Genomic DNA, 13,081 nt, shown 5'->3' with positions numbered 1-13,081 from the left:
AATATATTATTAGTAAACTACCAAAAGACACCAAGCTAGTGTCACAGAGAGTATTTATTTCACATTTATTTTTCATTAAAAAAATATTAAAGAGTGTAAACCATTACATTCATGACACTTAGCCATCATCACATCAAATTTTTATTTAAAAATTTAATGGAAGCCAAAATGTATTAGAAATTGAATTGAAGACAATAAAATGAATGGGAACTCACAATGGTGGGATACATGGATGACCCAAATAAGAGATCCGTCTCACAAATTCGACCCGTGAGACCGTCTCACACAAGTTTTTGCCCTGAATATATACCTCAGTTATAGCAATATAGCACCAAAAAAAGAAATAAAGATTACTAACCCTATTTTAGAAGCTTAAATAAAAAAAATACTAAATGACAACATTATATTCTAGATCCAAATCAAGTTTAACAAAATCAGTGTAAAATTACATGAGGTATTTAGTTGTCCAACATTCTGTAAATGCAAAAGCCCACAAAACTCATACCTCAAAACAAATCACCAAAAACAAATGAAATAATTATATCAGCATAGTACAATTTTTTTTTTTTGCGTTGAAAGTTACATTCATGTATTGAGAAGACATCAAGAAACATTGAGTTACGAATCCAAACAAAAATTGTGGCAAAGTCACTAAAGGATTAAGAATTATAATGTGTAAAGTGAAAAAAAAAAAAAACTTCATATTATTTGACGAAATTGATTGAATACCCAAAAGATAAATCAATATCAATAAATCAAACACTGGTCCAACTGTTGTATTTATAAAACTAGGGTATTTATAATTCGTGAATTTAATTCCCGTCGGCATTATGCGACCACAAACCGTCGCCGATCTGAGTTGACGACAGTGATTGGCGACGGTTTTAATTAAAACCGTCGCTGATAGCGACAGTTTTAGTCTACCGTCGCCAATAGCCACGGTTAAGCATTAACCGTCGCCGCTTTAGATCGGCGACAGTTTTTCAAAATCAGTCGCTTTCAGCGACGGTGTATCTCACAACCGTCGCTAATGGCGACGGTTTAAGTCAAAACCTGTCGCTATGATTCTATATAAACCGTGGTTCGCGAATATTTCTTCACGCGATTTTCGCCTTTCTTCTTTGGTAGTTTCGGTTTTTCGCAGTTTCGGTTTTTTTTGTTTTGTACTAACATTTTTTCGTATTAATTTTGTAGATTTGCTCGTCTGTGTGATCTTTCAACGTTACGTGGATCTGCATATCTTCACGCACTTCAGGTTTTTACAGCGTTTTCTTTACATAAAATTTAATATTTAATTTTTGCGTCGTAGTTTATTTATGAATTATAGCGTAATATTTTATTTATGAATTTTAGCATTGTAGATTATTAATTTTGTAAATTATGAATGTGTTTTTTTGACTAATAAGATTAAAAACCGTAGCTTTATTAAGCTACGGATTATTTAAAAATCTTCGCTTAATATAGCGACGGTCTTTAATATATAAAGACGGTCTTTATAAAACTGAAATGGGGTCAGCAACAAAAAAATGAAAGAAATTTGTTTCCAATGTGAAAAAAGAAAGAAATTCCAAGGCGAAGGCTTCCCTAGCAATGAAATTGATACAAGTGTAGCAGACAACCTTAGTAAATACATAAATTCACAAAATTTCAACTATAAGACGGCTTGGGCAAGTATTTTAGTAGCTTATTTATTTTGAAAGATTCAAGTCCAATAGCACCGGATTCTTCCTTCACCCCTGAAAGGGATTCGTGAACAACTGCAGCGGCTTGGGCAAGTATTTTAGTAGCTTATTTATTTTGAAAGAAGTGAATCGAGTCATGCTTTTCATTGGCTACAAACCATTTGGGGTAGTTTAGGGACAATTAATTGTTAATTAGTCTTTAAATGTGGTGTTTAGAGGGACTTGCTGAATGATGAATTTGATTTTGTTTAAAATTTTTAGATTTGTGATGAAATTTATTTTTTATTTCAATGTTCCTTTTTAAAAGGAAAAGTTTATCTTTTGTTGAAATTTCTTGTTTATCTATTTGAATGAAGTAATTTTCTGAAATTGATTTTGAAAATAAGACATAACTAAGTCTTTATGAAGTTTGGGGATCGTTTAAATAAATTAGTGTCTACAATTTTAAATTAATTCTTTGATTGTTTTTAGTTTTTAGGTTGAAGGAATTAAGTTGAAATAATTATTTTCGTATTTATTAACTAATTTTGAGCAAAATTAAGTTGGAGATTTATTTTGTTTAACTAAGATCTTTGGTTAATTAAATAACTTTCATTTATAGATTCCGAGATTTCGAAACTTTTGTCGAGGTTATGCAATCAAATAAGCTAAGAACTTAAGGTGCATGCATTTCTTCTATTCAGACATTATTTCGCAGAGTATCCGTAATATTGAATTTAGTTGTGTATGTGATTGACTGGTTGTTATGTGTTTATTGCATGTGATACTTGTATATTGTCTGTAACTTCTGTTTAACTTTTGTCGAGGTTATGCAATCAAATAAGCTAAGAACTTAAGGTGCATGCATTTCTTCTATTCAGACATTATTTCGCAGAGTATCCGTAATATTGAATTTAGTTGTGTATGTGATTGACTGGTTGTTATGTGTTTATTGCATGTGATACTTGTATATTGTCTGTAACTTCTGTTTATATTGTATTATTACCTTCTCCTTGTTGATTTCTTATTGTTTTACCATAATATTTTATGGAAGTTTGATTTCTCATGCAACTACTACAATTTATTTGTGAGCTATAGTGTGTGTATATGCAAACAATTTTATAGATTGATTTTCCATGTTAATGTTTGACATGGGTGGATTTTCCATGTCATTGTTGTCGATAAAGTTTCCTCAACCTAGTTTTTATAGTTGATATTTTGTGAATTTATGTATTTACTAAGATTGTCTGCTACACTTCTATCAATTTCATTGCTAGGGAAGCCTTCGCCTTGGAATTTCTTTCCTTTTTTCTCATTGTACTCAAATGTGTACTTTTTGTTTTTGTAGATGAGAAATATTGGGAGAAATGGATGTTGAAGTAGACCATTATGTTGTTTTGAGCCTGCCATCTGGTGAAGAAGGTGCCAGACTTTCAGAGCAAGAAATTAACAAGGCTTATCGGTCGAAGGCCAGGGAGTTGCATCCAGACAAGAGGCGTGATGATCCTAACGCACATGCTGATTTCCTAAAGCTTCAAACCTCTTATGAAGTTCTCAAGGATGAAAAGGCTAGGAAGTTATTTGATGATCTACTTCGAGTGAAGCGAGAGAAGCTTCAACGCCAGAGACAACATGATTCCAAGCGCCAAAAGATGATGTCAGATCTTGAAGAGAGAGAAAGATCTGCTTTTGTTGCTGACCCCATCTTAGAAGCACAAAAAGAGGAACAGAGAATTTCTCGAAAACTGAAGGAAGAGATTGCTAGAATTCGTGATATGCATTCAAAAAATAAAATGGCAACTGGTACGTCACCTTTCAAGGAAGATAAACCATCAGGGGGAAAGGATAGCAAGGAAGGTGGAAGCACTGGGTTGGATAAAGGTAAAGTGCTTAAAGTTTCATGGGAGAGGATTGGTGAAGAATATACATCGCAAAGACTTCGCGAAATTTTTGAGAAGTTCGGTGGTGTTGAAGATGTAGTCATTAAGAGTTCGAAAAAGAAAGGATCGGCGCTTGTTGTAATGGCCTCTAAGGATTTCGCTGTGAGTATATTTTCAGATTTTCAGTGTTATTTGATTTTATTCTTATTGTGTTTCTCAGGGGGAATTACTTTTGGCAGGTCGCTGCTACTGGAAACGTATTGGGTGATCTTTCCAACCCTCTACTGGTTTTACCTCTTCAAACAGCTTCAACACCATCTGGTTTCAGTGCCGAGAGAAACGAGTCTGATGGTCCAAAATTGAGCAATCTTGTTGGTCGTGGATATCAGGCGTTTGAAGAATCAGTACTGGATAAATTGATGAAAAAGGTTGGTGCAGCTTCAATTTTTTGGTTGCCTGCTCTGTATAAATTGTTGTATTATATTATCTGTTCAAACTTCAAAGGTCATCAAAGGTTTATAGAAAGACAAGTTTTCTCTTATTTTTAGTGGATTTTAAGTTTAAAGGGACATTATATTTTTACTGAATTTTAGGTGATTGATTTCTTTGTTTCTCATTTTATTTTATGTAAACAAAAAAAGATTTATTTTGTTGTGGACAAAATCATAGCCATTATTCTGATTAGCTGTTTCTGGTGACAGGCTGCTCAAAGGCCAAAATGATTTGTTAAAGCATCGTGGAGGACACTTGAGAAGGAGGGCTGAATGCTGCTGCACTTTCGTGTTCTCATTTTGGCAACGAAGGTAGCTACTAAAACGGAAGTGTATATCCTAGTAACATTGTTTCCTTCTGTATGCTAGCTATACTTGTCATATAGCATGTGGATTGAACAGGCTTGCACTCTCGGTTCTAGGCTAGCATGTTTATATGAGGACTCTTGTATTTCGCTCCCCGGAACGGACAACGGCCTCAGCCTGTTGTTTGCGATCAGAAGCTTTCTTCTAGTACAACTAACATAAGAGTGATTTGTTTTCGTGTTAGAATAGAACAATTCTTATGGATGTATGTGTTACATAATTATTCAGTAATAAATTTTACCACTTTGAAGGGCACATGGTGTTTGGGTTCATACTAGTTGTCATTCGTGCATAGCGTTTCATAGTGCAAAGGTTTTCTGTGGCTATAGCACATAACGAATAGCGTAGCGAGAGTTATTTGAAAGCAAATCACCACAAATATATAAATATATAATATATAGCATATAGTCACAACAATTCAAAAACCTTAATATCCAGCATAATATTCCATCAACTTTAATTGTAAAATACTAAAACCTGAAATAATTTTAATTTTTTCATTGAAATATCATAGAAAAGACACAAAAAAGTAAGAAATGCAGAAAAATATAATTTTCAGCAAAAACTTAATAAAGTAAATGTCAAAAAAACCAAAATTAGAATTAAAAAAAAGACAAAAATTAAGCATGCAGCTTCGCTTTGCAATAGCGTCATTATTTCAGCTATCACGATTGTCGCTATAGTGCTAATAACGAGGATAGCTAGCGCTATTGTAAAGTCCATGGCGCATAGCGATGACCCGCACTAGGACATTTCTAATTTTGTGTGCGCAATGCCATAACACTAATAAACAACAAGATTAGATAATTTGAAAATTGTTGCAGGAATTAGATTCCTTTGAGAAAAGAGAGTTCCTGAATGGAAACAATTGGGTTCAAAGAGTGGAAATTTGTTCATTTCATTCGGTGTACGCAATATGTTCCAAAAAAGAGTCCTTGCATGCCTTGATATAATTATTGTGCAAAAGTTAGAGCCTAACATTGTCAATAGACAAAGCTTACATAATCTGATAGATAGCAAGTCAAAAGCCGCTAATTATTATTACCATTGCAAAGTTGTGTGGAGGGGAATTTGTGGTTTTCCTCGTTTGCATAGAGGTTTATAACAACCAAGCCGACATAATTTTTCTATAAGATTGAATATTTATCGTGTTACCAAAGTTTATAGTTGGTGATAATGATGTAGCTAAAATCTTTTAAATCATACAACTCAAACACCACGTTTCGATTGCTTTAACAAGCATAGACAATTATTCTTTTCATTAATCTTCTTCTCAATAATTGTATTTTTTTGCAATAAATGAGAATCGAACTCATGGTATTAGTTTTGATGTCAATTGTAGGATCACATATTTACCGTTTTACAAAAAAATATAATTATTGATAACAGTGTAAATCAAATCTTTTAAATCCTACAACCACCCAAGCACATTATAACAACCATGAGCAATTATTGCATATAACTTTTCAATTTTAAGATTCTTTGCATGCGTAAGATCATTTTGTACAGCGATATGCTGACGCTGCATTTGCAATTTGTATTAACTAGTTTTGTTAATTTGTTTTGGTAGAGACTACATTAATACACATTCTTCTTTCTTCCCTAACTTTTATGCCAAAAAAATTATTTATTTAAATTTTCTTGTTAATTTAAGTTAACAAATTAAATTAATAGGTTTTTTTAAGAGTTTTTTTGTAATTCATTGTCCATCTTAAATGGATTTGGATAATAATACACATTCCTATTTCTTTTTTAAAATTTATGCCAGAAAAATTATTTATTTACATTTCTTAGTAAATTTTTTAACAAGTTTATTTTTAAATATGAACAAATAAATTAATAGGTTATCTTAAAGGTTTTTTTATGTAATTAATTATCCATCTTAAATGAATTTGGACATTAATACACATTACTCTTTCTTCCCTAACTTTTATGCCAAAAAAATTATTTATTTAAATCTTCTTGTTAATTTAAGTTAGCAAATTAAACTAATAGGTTTTTTAAAGAGTTTTTTGTAATTCATTGTCCATCTTAAATGGATTTGGACATTAATACACATTCCTATTTATTTTTTAAATTTTATGCCAGAAAAATTATTTATTTACATTTCTTAGTTAAATTTTTAACAAGTTTATTTTTAAATATGGACTAATAAAATCATATATTATATAGATCTTGAAATATGATAAAAGATTTCTAATATCTAACATACATATATGTCACTTTCAATTGTGTTTTCCCCTATGTACCCTTATATTTCTAGATTTTGCAATTTGGCTTCATGGATGATTAATTTTTTCGCTGTTTACTACCATTTGATAGATATATGGGCCCATTTATTTCCTTCTCGTTTATTTTCTTCTTACGTTTCTTTCTTTCGTATTACTGCTTCACCATGGTCATTACTGTTGATGGGTTATTTCAATCACCTTCCAGTAAACTCACCGATTTCTATCGCTTGCAATTTGTTTATGTCGCTGTGATCCTCAATTTCTCTCTGTTATTTTGGTTTTACTTCTTCTACATTTCATGGCGCAGGGTAGACGGCCGGCTACCATCTCGGGATTTGTCTCAGGGTATATGTTTCGCTCTCTTCATTTCTCTCATGCTTGCTTGTTGATGCCCCCTTGAATATTCCGAGTTCCTGTATTTTCTATGTGTTCTCCTAACGTTATTTTCCCTCTTAGCTATGTGTGTTATCTTAAAGAGTTTCTTGTCATCATTTTAATTTGGCAAGCGGCGCTGCTCAATTTCTGTGTGTTGGTGGTGCCGGTTTATCTACTTCCAACGGTTAGCTGCTCTGTTATTTTCACCATGTTTATTTGCATCGATTGGATTGTTTTTCCCCCTTTGATCTGTTTATATTTTTTTATCGCATGTGCTGCTGTCGTTCAATGATATAATTCCATCATACAACACATATTGTGTCCGTTCCTCTGGCGTGTTCTCCTATTTGTAAGTAATCTGTTGTTGTTTTCATCATGCCTTTATTTTACTTGGATTTTTTTTCTCGGTTTTCCTATGTTCATTTTTTCGCACCTGAAATACGTGGTTTTTTTCCCCAATTGCATTTCTTTTTAAAATTCAGACAATGAAGGAGATATTGCTGGTATCAGTGTCTTGCCAATGGTTCCTTCATGTCAATTTTGTGGCGCACATAGATTCCTTTGTGAAGCTCCATCTTCTTGTTGCGCATGTGGTAAGATTAGATTGGCATCTCCTATTACTCATATTGCATTGCTGGAATTATTCAAGCACCCATCGTCTCCCTTGGCTATTTTATTCCGGCGTAAAGTACGATTGTACAACAATATTTTTTCTTTCACTTCATTTGGGGTTAGGCTTGACAAGGAATTGGCTTTTCTTCAACGTGGGGTACACACATTTCGTGCGCCTAGCTAGATTTTCCATTCATTGCCACCACTTATACCTAATTCGGATGGTGCAAGGTATTTCCAACTTTATTTTTGGGACAACGATAATGAGTTGGAAAATAGGATGTCCGTTTTCCTGGACACTTATGTTGACAGAGAACTCATGGTTTTGCTAATGGACATAATGAAAGTAAGCCCTTATGCACAACTTCTAAAGAGGATAAATCAGTATTCTTCAATCATAAACTTAAGATTGCATATTTCCAAAAATGTTCCCGTTGACCAGAGATGTTATGGCAGCCCATCCGCTGATCAAGTTGCGGCTATTTGGGTCGAAGGCAATGATCATGCTAACATTCCACATAACAGGGACATAGTTGCTTGTGGTCGTGATGGTCAAACCCAACAAATACAACATTATTATGGTTATTATGATTCCTTGCAATATCCGTTTTTTTTCCTGTATGAGGACAATGGGTGGCAGCAGAATATTCTGAAGGTAAAAAATGGGTATGCCCATGTTGACGTGCATGAGAATGTGCTACCACTTGCAGATGTTAATTCCTTCGATCGTATTATTGCTGGTGAAAGTCGTGGTGCGTTTTTAATCTTTTACCTCATACTCAATTTTAGTAATTATTTCTTGCAATTTCCCCCAAACAAACAAGATAATGGTCGACTGCATATATTTATATTTTTGTCATGCAACTAATTTGTGTGTATTTTATTTGTTTCATGCAGTTGTTCGTAGAAAAAATGATATGATGGTTTCTTGTAGGGAGTGCTATTGTTACAGGTTGCAAATTCATGGCAGCAACACTTCGTTTATCTTGTATGGTGGTCGATTATTGCAGCAATTTGTTGTCGATATGTACATTAAACTAGAAACAATGAGATTAGATTACTACAGAAGGCACCAAAGTGAGATAAGGTCGGAATTGTATCGGGGTGTGGTTGACAGTGTAGCCAATGGTGAATCACGTGGGAGTGAGGTCGAGCAACGTGTTCTTTTACAAGCATTTTTCATAGGAGGTCAAAGAGATATGCGACGTCGATATCTTGATGCAATTGCATTGGTTCAGAAATTTGGAAAAACTGACTTGTTTATTACGATGACTTGCAATCTGGATTGGAAAGAGATTCGAGAAAATTTATTTGAAGGTCAGCTTGCTCGTGATCGTCCAGGTTTGGTCTCTTGAGTGTTTCGTGCAAAATTACTTGATCTTAAGGACCAGATTCTTAAAAAGTCTATATATTTGGCCCTGTTGTTGCTTATGTTTATGTTATCGAGTTCTAGAAACGAGGTATACCTTATTGTCATATGATTATTATCCTGCAATCTAATTATAAGATTAACTCGCCTGAAAAGTTCGACTCTTACGTCGTTGCTGAGCTTCCAGATAAAGATGTTTTTCCTCGATTGTTTGGTTTGGTCTCACGACATATGATGCATGGACCTTGTGGCACGTTAAATTTAAAATGCCCATTTATGGTTAATGGAAAATGCAAAAACCATTATCCTCGCCCTTTTTAGAACATTCTGTTCAATGATCTGATGGTTACCCTATATATGTACAGGAGGAGAAACGATGGTCGCTCTGTTGAGGTTCGGAATTTTACAATGAATTCTCAATGGGTTGTTCCTTATAATCCTTATCTACTATATCGCTATGATTGTCATATCAATGTTGAAATTTGTTCTGGGCTAACGGCTGTAAAATATTTATACAAATATATTTACAAGGGGCATGACAAAATAAGTGTTCATTTATCATCACATAGTTCTAACTCATTTGTAGATGAAATACGAGCATTTCAGGATGCTCGCTGGGTGTCTGCTCCAGAATCAGTGTGGCGCATTTTTGAATTTGATCTGAATGAAATCTTTCATGCAGTTATCAATTTGCATCTACATTTACTGGACAAGCACATGATCACCTTCTCAAATACCAGAACTTGGGCAATGTGTTGGCATCCGAATGTGTCTCCAAAACTATGTTGACTGAATTTTTTAAGACTTGTTCGCACATTGTGGAAGCAACAAAGTTCTTATATTCTGAATTCCCAGAGCATTTTGTTTGGGATCGACCAAATAGAACTTGGAAACCAAGGAAACAAAGACAGGTTATCGGACGTGTTAACTCGAAAAATCCGGCAGAAGGTGAGAGGTATTATCATCGTTTATTACTTCTTCATGTTCGAGGCCCTAAGTCCTACTCTGATTTGCTCACTGTTCGTGGAATATTTTGTTTCACTTTCAAAGAAGCAGCACAACGTAGGGGGCTATTAGAAAGTGATAGGAGTAATTTTGAGTGTTTAAATGAGACATCAAGTTTTCACATGCCTATTGCTTTGCGTAGGTTGTTTGCTACGATCTTAGTACATTGTGTAATCCTTTTTTTGTTGTTTGCAACCTTAACTAAAAATTATTATCGTACTATATCTTATATAGACACGATGTCTTATTATTATATAGATTTATCTCTCTATTGCTTAGTTTGAAAACTTTTGTCAATGAATTGCTTACTTTATAATATTTATTGCACAATTATTGAAACATATATCTCCACGTGCATCGCACGTGCACCTACCTAGTATATATATATGAGTAGGTCTCTTGTGAACGGTCTCACAAATTTTTATTTGTGAGACGTGTCAATCCTACCAATATTCACAATAAAAAGCAATACTCTTAGCATAAAAAATAATATTTTTTCATGGATGACCCAAATAAGAGATATGTCTCACAAAATACGACCCGTGAGACCGTCTCACACAAGTTTTTGTCTGTATATATAAATATTATTGTACCTGTGATTTTGAGGGCATGAGTTGAACTTACAAAATTAGGCGTGAACAATATTTCATTGTTTCATTAATATAAAAATTTGTGGAAAAAAATTAACACAATCTTTATTTATGTTATTTTCAACTAACAAGGTCTTGATATTTTTATCAATTTTATGTGAATTCTCTTGATCATTAACAATGATGTGAAACAAATTTTTTGATTCATATTTGCATGTCAATTATCTTTAATAATATTAATACTATCACTTTCATTTAATTTGTTTTAAAAAAAAGCACACAAATCTCAAAAAACAAATATTTATATTTTATTAATATAATCCATAATTTAATTAAGTTCTTCTTCAACATTAATGTTATTTTGATTTTATCATTTCCAATCTTTTATATTACCAATTGTTTCTTCCTCATTGTTGTACCGTTGCCACTAAATTATTTATCTATATCTTATGTCCATATCTAATGTTTTTTAATATTTTTTTATTTATTTATAACTAGAAAAATGTTTTAATTCGGCGTCATACCCATTTTAATATCTCTTGAACAATACAAAAATCTTTTGATTCCTAAAATCAACTACTAATAGGCTTATATATATATATATATATATATATATATATATAAATAAAAGGTGAGAAAAATAGTAATTTATTGGGAAATAATCCATAACACGATATAGGCATATTGAAATTTGTAAACATAAAATTTCTTTACGAAATTTGTAAACATAAGATTTTGATAATTGAAAGTAAAATATAATGTTTCAATTCAATCACAAAGATCACAAGTTACTGCCTCAAATTGAAAGAGATCATGATGAATAAAAAATTTTCTTTATGACGCTAGATATCAATATAAGATAAAGAAAAATTAAACTCTTTCATTTACAAATTGCTGGGAACGTATACATAAAAATATTTTTTCTTGTTTATTAAACTAACTGAATAAATATCAAACTACTCCATATAAATTTTTTTTTGGGACCCTTAAGATATCGGCCCGAGGTGACTGCCTCACGGCGCTTCAACTCAGGTACGAACATATATATATATATATATATATATATATATATTATATTGAGTATTGAATATCTTATTCTAATCTTAATTCATAATATTTTAGTGTTGCAATGATGTTATTATATATGTTTAATATGCAAACATATAATTATGATTTTTTGTGAGTTGAAAATAAATTAATAGATTTCAATCCTTGATAATTTTTTTGTTCCTAATTATTATTAATAGTTCTTAAACGTTTTGTTATTATGTATTGAATAAAAATAAAAAAATTATGCAATTTTTAGCATGTCCAATATGGCAAATTAAAGCAAGATAGGACATGTCGTGTGTTGGGTGAAATAACTATTTATGCTAAGAGAACGACTGAACCGTGATGCTCAGACTGTTATACGATTTAAAATATTTGACTTGCACTATTATCAACATCTATAACTTTTGATACAGCAGCAAGCGCTCGATGTCATGCCCCAGGACCAAGACATAGATGACATCCGACATTGTTTAATTAGCATATTCATTGAAAACAATAAGCTTCGTAGCAAACAACCAAAATCAGTCTAATTCACAAAAGAACATTATCTTTACATATGTGAAATGTAAATAATGAGGAAGATGTTCTTACATAGATAAGTGCGTAAACCGAAAGCTAATACTAATAAATTATAAACTTGAATTAGGGACTTAGTCTTCATAACTTTGGATTTCTTCACCATTCCCAAAATTGATCTTGTTCCGTCTCTTTCACATGTTCTTCATTTTTATCTGGAAATGGACATGAGGTGAGTGTTTTGGGAAACAATCAACAAGTAGGTGCCGATCGAATACCTAAATAACATAATATACATATACATATCTTTTAAAAAGAAATACATAACATAATTCAACAGAACAATATGAACAAATTTTAGGACTTATCGTATCAGACATTACATTTTAGAACGAACTCATTATCAAATCAGAACCTATAAGAAGAAAACCTCGTCAGATCTTATTGAAACAAATCACATTATAATGATCATGGGCTATCCTTGATTTTAGGCTTCTTATGGGATCTTTTCCTGTAAATGAGCTTCCTCCGGGGTTTTTTCTCGCAACTGGGCTCCCTCTGGGGCCTTTTCCTCTAGGCAGGCTTCCTATGGAACATTTTCCATCACAAACTTTCTTGATTCACCATTATTCAAATCATATCAACCAGATGTATCACATCGGAACGAAAGAACATAACGAAATGGAATGAAATAGACGGATCAAATCGGAATGAAACAGATAAATCGACTCATCGGATTGAAACTTATCAAAGCAAGGCATATCATATAACAATACGATCCGAGGAAAACATAAAGTAATCGATCAAATTTTAAATCATATATCATAATTTAGAACAATACATAAGCCCACTTACTGTATTCAATATGTGGTTCAAAGATGGCTTGAACTTGGACGAATCTTGGCTGAATACAGTCATCACTTTGAATAAGA

At 32.6% G+C, this 13,081-nt stretch overlaps 1 protein-coding gene and 1 long non-coding RNA gene across 2 annotated transcripts; both read left to right on the top strand.

The window, feature by feature from the left end:
* The first annotated feature begins 1,119 nt into the window (after window positions 1-1,119).
* LOC142540967 (uncharacterized) lies at window positions 1,120-4,653 on the top strand. The gene is made up of 4 exons (XM_075647486.1): window positions 1,120-1,255; window positions 3,010-3,703; window positions 3,781-3,969; window positions 4,243-4,653. Exons 2-4 carry the CDS (start codon window positions 3,029-3,031, stop codon window positions 4,261-4,263), a joined length of 885 nt encoding a protein of 294 aa, XP_075503601.1. The 5' UTR covers window positions 1,120-1,255; window positions 3,010-3,028; the 3' UTR covers window positions 4,264-4,653.
* A 2,224-nt stretch (window positions 4,654-6,877) lies between these two features.
* LOC142517888 (uncharacterized) lies at window positions 6,878-7,801 on the top strand. The gene is made up of 3 exons (XR_012813417.1): window positions 6,878-6,974; window positions 7,136-7,353; window positions 7,487-7,801. It is a non-coding gene; the product is annotated as an uncharacterized LOC142517888 (long non-coding RNA).
* The last annotated feature ends 5,280 nt before the right edge of the window (window positions 7,802-13,081 follow it).

This window comes from Primulina tabacum, chromosome 1 (assembly GCF_025594145.1).
Source record: "Primulina tabacum isolate GXHZ01 chromosome 1, ASM2559414v2, whole genome shotgun sequence".
In the NCBI taxonomy this organism is placed as follows: domain Eukaryota; kingdom Viridiplantae; phylum Streptophyta; class Magnoliopsida; order Lamiales; family Gesneriaceae; genus Primulina; species Primulina tabacum.
The sequence above is the reverse complement of the archived record's forward strand: the minus strand, read 5'-3'. Positions and strand labels throughout refer to the sequence as shown.

Excerpts from the sequence above, each read along its gene's own strand:
- LOC142540967 (XM_075647486.1), top strand. The coding sequence starts at position 3,029 with ATGGATGTTGAAGTAGACCATTATGTTGTTTTGAGCCTGCCATCTGGT. Across the intron at positions 3,704-3,780 it reads TGGCCTCTAAGGATTTCGCT|GTCGCTGCTACTGGAAACGT; the intron begins GTGAGTATATTT and ends TACTTTTGGCAG. Across the intron at positions 3,970-4,242 it reads TGGATAAATTGATGAAAAAG|GCTGCTCAAAGGCCAAAATG; the intron begins GTTGGTGCAGCT and ends TTCTGGTGACAG.